This window comes from Theropithecus gelada, chromosome 1 (genome assembly GCF_003255815.1).
Source record: "Theropithecus gelada isolate Dixy chromosome 1, Tgel_1.0, whole genome shotgun sequence".
NCBI lineage: Eukaryota > Metazoa > Chordata > Mammalia > Primates > Cercopithecidae > Theropithecus > Theropithecus gelada.
The window spans coordinates 163,391,700-163,397,699 of NC_037668.1; the positions used below are offsets into that span (position 1 = coordinate 163,391,700).

The window sequence follows — 6,000 nt, forward strand, 5'->3', positions numbered from 1 at the left end:
AGACGTTCAACGTTAGCTGTTAATTAAGAATCTAAGAAAACCTCTAAAGAGAAAAATATAGTAGACACATGTAATTAATGGCATATTATTCAAATATCAAAAACTTTACTCTAGGCCCAGCATGGTGGCTCTTCTTTGTTTAGAGACAGGGTCTCGCTCTGTCATCCAGGCTGGAATGCACTGGCATGATCATGGCTCACTGCAACTCCAGTTCATGGACTCAACCTATCCTCCTGCCTCAGCCTCCCAAGTAGCTGCAACTACAGACATGCACCAATGTGCCTGGCTAATTTTATTTTTTTGTAAAGACAGGGTTTTGCTATTGTTGTCCAGGCTGGTCTCAAACCCCTGATCCCAAGTGGTCCACCTGCCTCAGCCTCCATCTATTGTGATTATAGGAACAAAATAACTGATTAATGACTGTCATGGGCTGAGGGTGGGAGGAGCTGTCTACCAAGGAGCACAAAAAATCTTGAGGGTATGGTAACGTTCTACATCTTGATTATAGTGGTGGTTCCACAACTGTACGCATTTGTCAAAACTCATAGGGTGCTGCACTACAAAGAGGGAATTTTGTTGTATACAAAGTGTATCTCAATTTTAAAATATTTAAAAAGAAAAAAATAAATGACTTAGTTTTCTGTTACCAACAAGACTGGTCCAACTCCTTACCTTTGGCAGAATTGTGCTTAATCCACATATCTTAACAGGTTGCCTATTTCAAAATACTCATGGAGAAGATGATTCTAAAAGCCCAAATGGTGATATATAGTTATTCAGCATGAGTTTAAGAATTGGGGAGAGGCCAGGTGTGGTGGCTCCCACTTGTAATCCAAGCACTTTTGGAGGCTGAAGGGGGAGGATTGTTTTAGCCCAACAGCTCAAAATCAGCCCTGGCAACATAGTGAGACCCTCTTGTCTACAAAAAATTTTAAAAATTAGCTGGGTATGATGGAGTGTGCCTGCAGTCCCAGTTACTAGGGAGGCTGAGGTAGGAGGATCACTTGAGTCTGAGAGGTTGCAGCTGCAGTGATCCATGGTCACACCACCACACTCCGGTCTGGGTAACAGAGCAAGATCCTGTCACCCAAAAAAAAAAAAAAAGAAGAATAGGGAAGAAATTCTGTGAAACAAATGAAAGTCATTTTTATCTATACTTTCAAAAACAAAAACACACACACACAAAGCTGAGTTTCCCAATATGCCTTTGAGGTCCAACATAGTCTGATGCAACATATTAAGCCATTTGAAGAGGTAAGCTACTAAAATGGTTCAGGACAGACGACTATTCTAGATGAACAGTAATAAAGGAGCAAACAGGATTTTCTGAATCCTATGTTGCCATGGGTCCTGACACTAAGCAGAATTCATCAACATTCAGGGTAAGGAAAAAGTAACTTCAAAGGTGGAACTAGGAGAGGAATGAGTAATACATTTAGAATAAAAGAGAAAAGGTTAAAAGCACAAGTTTTATTTTACCATATAAGTTAGCACACAAAATATACTATTTTATATGGAACTGAACACACAGTCACCTTGCTCATCTTCTGTCTCTGTCTGAATGTAAATTGCTCAGCCTATCCTCCTCCCCTCACTTGTTCCTATCTCCATCTCTTTTCACGAGACATACGTGATTTTAGCCTCCCTGAGGCTACAGCGTCAGACTGAGGCAACTCTAGAATGACAAAGGTTATTCAACTACAAATTGAATTCCAGTCTGGGGTGCCCATGAGGGTCCAAATTTGGACCCTGCACTTCACAAAAACAGTCCGAATTTCTTTTTTCTTTTTCTTTTTTTTTTTTAAAACAGAGTCTCACTCTGTTGCCCAGGCTGGTGTGCAATGGTGTGATCTTGGCTCACTGCAACCTCCACGTCCCGGGTTCAAGCAATTCTCCTGCCTTCAGCCTCCCTGAGTAGCTGGGACTACAGTTGTGCGCCACCACACCAGGCTAATTTTTGTATTTTTAGTAGAGACAAGATTTTGCAATGTTGGCCAGGCTGGTCTCGAACTCCTGACCTTGTGATCCACCTGCCTTGGCCTCCCAAAGTTCTGGGATTACAAGCGTGAGCCACTGCCCCAGGCCACCCGTCTGAGTTTCTGAGTCAAGTATGGAATTATTCTAATCTCCTTGATAGTCTCCTTGATATTCATCCAAATGAAAACTGATCAGACTGTGCTAAGAGACAAGACCTATGGTGACTGGCATCCAGTATCCCTCACCACACTCAGCACAGATTTAAGAGTCAATGTAATATGTGCTGAAGTAAGTAAGCATTCATTTTAATGAATCCTAGAAAAATCTCTTTTCTGAAAGCAGGTACTTGCCTCTTCCAACAGCAATAATTTGGTAGATACAGTTTTTAAGGGCATGTATCTAGGCCTAGAGTACCTAAGATTATAATGCTAAGGATACCAAGATAGGTGCTAACAGTCAAACTTATTCAATAAATAAAAGAAAAAATTTAAAGTACTAGACCACATAGAATTATTAACAAATATTCCTGGCCTTACAATGTGTATATGCAAATGAAACAGAAATTCCTTTGTGAACAAACAAGTGCTTTCAAGGGTTCTATAATCAGATTAGTACCTTGTTCATTAAGGACTCTAGGACAACACATGCATACACATCAAATCTTAATATAGTCACTGAAATTTAGTCTGCATCAGTTTCCAAGGCTTTCATCAGAGTTGGTCTAACCTTTGAGATACTTCTTATCCCAGTCTAATGCAAGTATTATTAATAGGCCCCCTGGAGCTTGTTATCTTTGACTCAAGCACCTCGTGGTCTCAGCAAAGGCTGCCAGGAAAGAAGGTCTCTAAGTCCAAAAGAAGCATCAAGGCACCACAAGCTGCAGTGCAAATCATCTACTGTGACATTGTAGGCGGAGAAAAACTGTCCCCCAGTATTATCTGGGGGCTACTAACATGCCAAGACAATAATCCACAGTTGGTCAAGTGGCCATGGTCAAAAGAGAGAAAAGAAGCAATTATCCAGATAATTTATATCATGCTTATATAACAGATGGACATTTTAAATAAATAATTCATATAATTATACCACTCACTCTGCATTTCACAGAAGGTGAATCTGTTGTAAAGTAGGTGGTTCAGCTACGGATAGCTCCAGTCTCACTTTTGAAAATAGTCTTTTACGTACCTTAGGAGTTCTCTAGGTCGACCATGCATGGTGGCTCATGCCTGTAATCCCAGCACTTTGGGAGGCTGAGGCGGACAGATCATTCGAGGCCAGGAGTTTGAGACCAGCCTGGTCAACATGGTGAAATTCCATCTCTACTAAAAATACAAAAATTAGCCGGGCATGGTGGTGGGTACCTATAGTTCCAGCTACTTGGGAGGCTGAGGCATGAGAATAGCTTGAACTTGGGAGGTGGAGGTTGCAGTGAGCCGAGACTGCACCATTGTACTCCAGCCTGGGAGACAGAGTGAGACTCTGTTTTGTTTTATTTTTTAAAAAAACAATAACAACAACAAAAACTTCTCCAAGTCATGGAAAAACATATTGTAACTCTTTGGAAACTGACTTGCAATGTTCTGAAGCCAATAAAGGCCCGTTGTCTGGATTCAAAGATATAATTTCTCAACAGAAGACCTCAAATCTTTAAGCAGCTTAATTTTTACCTGAATTTGTCTAGAATTGAGTATACCTATTCAATTTAACTCCTTGTCAGCCCTATAAATTGAAAGGAACGCTTATATTGCATTTATAGATGTTAAAAAAATTAATAACTGTCATCCCCTTCTTCTCTTATTTCAATAGATTACTAAGCTGAGCACAGTGGCTCACACCTATAATCCCAGTAGTTTGGGAGGCCAAGGTGGGTGGATCTCCTGAGGTTGGGAGTTCGAGACCACCCTGGCCATCATGGTGAAACCCCATCTCTACTAAAAATACAAATATTATCTAGGCATGGTGGCAGGCACCTGTAATCTCAGCTACTTGGGAGGCTGAGGCAGGAGAATCACTTGAACCCAGGAGGTGGAGGTTGCAGTGAGCCAAGATCTCGCCATTGCACTCCAGCCTGGGCAACAGAGCGAGACTCCATCTCAAAAAAAAAGAAAAAGAAAAACAAGAATTCACCTTCCCAAATAGTTCAGAAATGTAAAGTTTAAAATTTAATGTGGTTCTCTTAGCTTTTATCTCATTTTACATTCAGCTCCTTATTAAGTGGGATATAGATCTCTGGGATGTAAATCTGAAAAATCCATGCCTATGGGTCACTTCTTTACTTTCTAACTTTGCACAAATAATTTTCCTGAGCTTCAGTTTCCTCATCTGTAAAATGAGAATAACAACACTACCTGCCACACCTACTTCAAAGGATCACTGCTGAAACTCACATGGGGTAAGACATATGAAATCAAACAGCAAAGCACTCTGCAAATATTGGTTACTACCTTAGATGGGGAAATATTATGAGCAGGAAAAAAAAAAATGGGTACAAATTAGGGTGAAAAAGTTTCTTCTACCTGAAAGAGAAGGGTTGCAAACATAGAAGTAACTTTAAGCTATTGACTAAATATATTTAGGGAAGTGGTCTGACATAAAGTTGAGTTATTATTTAGAAGTGGATTCTCATGCCAACACATTCACTTTGCACAGACGGCAGAAGAAGAAAAAGACAAAAGATTAAGAGTGGGTGTCCGGCTCTCAGCTCACCAAAATAACTGATTTGAGGCGAGAGGGTGTAGTTAGTCATGGCAGTCAGTAGATAGAGAATATTGCTGCATTAGGTGATGAACTATAAGGTGTCGTTACCAAGCACAGATTATCCACAATCCATATAGTATAGCTACATATAGGGCATGGGATTTCTATAGAGCGCTTTAGAAAAAAAATAGAAAAATAGAAAAGCTATTCCATAAGTATTAAACAGACAGAAGTAATTCAATAACTTAGTTCTCCACAGGAAGCTCTCGGGGAGGTAGCATTGCTGAGAAGAAAGTTAAGATATCTATAACAACGAGGTCCGGGGTGTTCTAGGAGCTATAGCCTAGAGGCGACACAAACTGTTTTTAAGTACTACAAATCAACAAAACAAGAGGTGTGGTTTCAGACCTGCTTGTCTTTACCCGGTATAGGGCTTTACTCTTTAAGTGATCTAAGATATTCTATAATGGGGACACACAACAACTGAATTTTCTGAAAGGGCATCAGACAAATGACACTGTGCCTATGAGTGACACGGCGTGCAGGCACGCCAACCAGACATAAGTGAAGATAACTAATCTATAGGGATACGACCAGGGACAAAAATCACCAGTAACCATGACAACACAAGTAGGTGGAGGGAAACACAAACACTGACCAAGCAGCGGGGTGACACTATTCCTTCAGGTAGAGAGATCCTGGGGTCAGAAAAAGACTTGATTAGTGGAGGAAGCTGGCCAAGAATGAAACCGATTAGCCCGAAAGGGCAGTGTCCATGCAGAAGGACTCGGCGGCAACACTGATACTCCCCATGGGGCGGCTCGCAGGGTCAAAGACACATCTGTAGGAAACTGGACGCCTCTAAGACCGAGAAAGGAGTTACCTGGTGCAGGGCTGTCAAGCCGTCCACGTTGACTGTGTTGATATCAGCACCTCTTGCCAGAAGCTTTCTCACCTCGTCGGTGTCCCCGCTAGAGCAGGCGGCCAGGAAGACAGCACCGTCCTCGAAGCGGACCCTGGGGCTCCCGCGCCTGGTCAGCGGCTGCCGCCCCGCGCCTCGTCGCTCCGCGGGCTCCTGCTCTGTCAGCGAGCCCCGCCAGCGCCGAAGCTGCTCTGCCCGCCGCATTCGCGCCGACTCTGCCCGCTTCCCTCCTAGGTGCTCCAGCTCCGCCATTGCTCCTGCCTCGGCAGCTGCTGCCAAAACTACCAACACTAAATTACTGTTGGGGCTCGGGTTGCCGCTGCCGCCTCCCTCAGAGCGCTTCAGCCGGGAGCAGAGGGCGGAGACCCTCGCGCCGCCATCTTTACTCCTCTCGCCACTAGCAC

General features: G+C 42.9%; 1 protein-coding gene across 3 annotated transcripts in view; it reads right to left on the bottom strand.

Moving 5' to 3' along the window:
• The window catches only part of PPP1R12B (protein phosphatase 1 regulatory subunit 12B), a 242,776-nt gene extending 236,776 nt beyond the window's left edge, over positions 1 to 6,000 (bottom strand). For all 3 annotated transcript variants that reach the window (XM_025384571.1, XM_025384570.1, XM_025384572.1), the window contains exon 1: positions 5,558 to 6,000. In XM_025384571.1, coding sequence (XP_025240356.1) covers positions 5,558 to 5,848 — 291 coding nt within the window. In that variant the 5' untranslated portion in view covers positions 5,849 to 6,000. The remainder of the gene's footprint in view (positions 1 to 5,557) is intronic.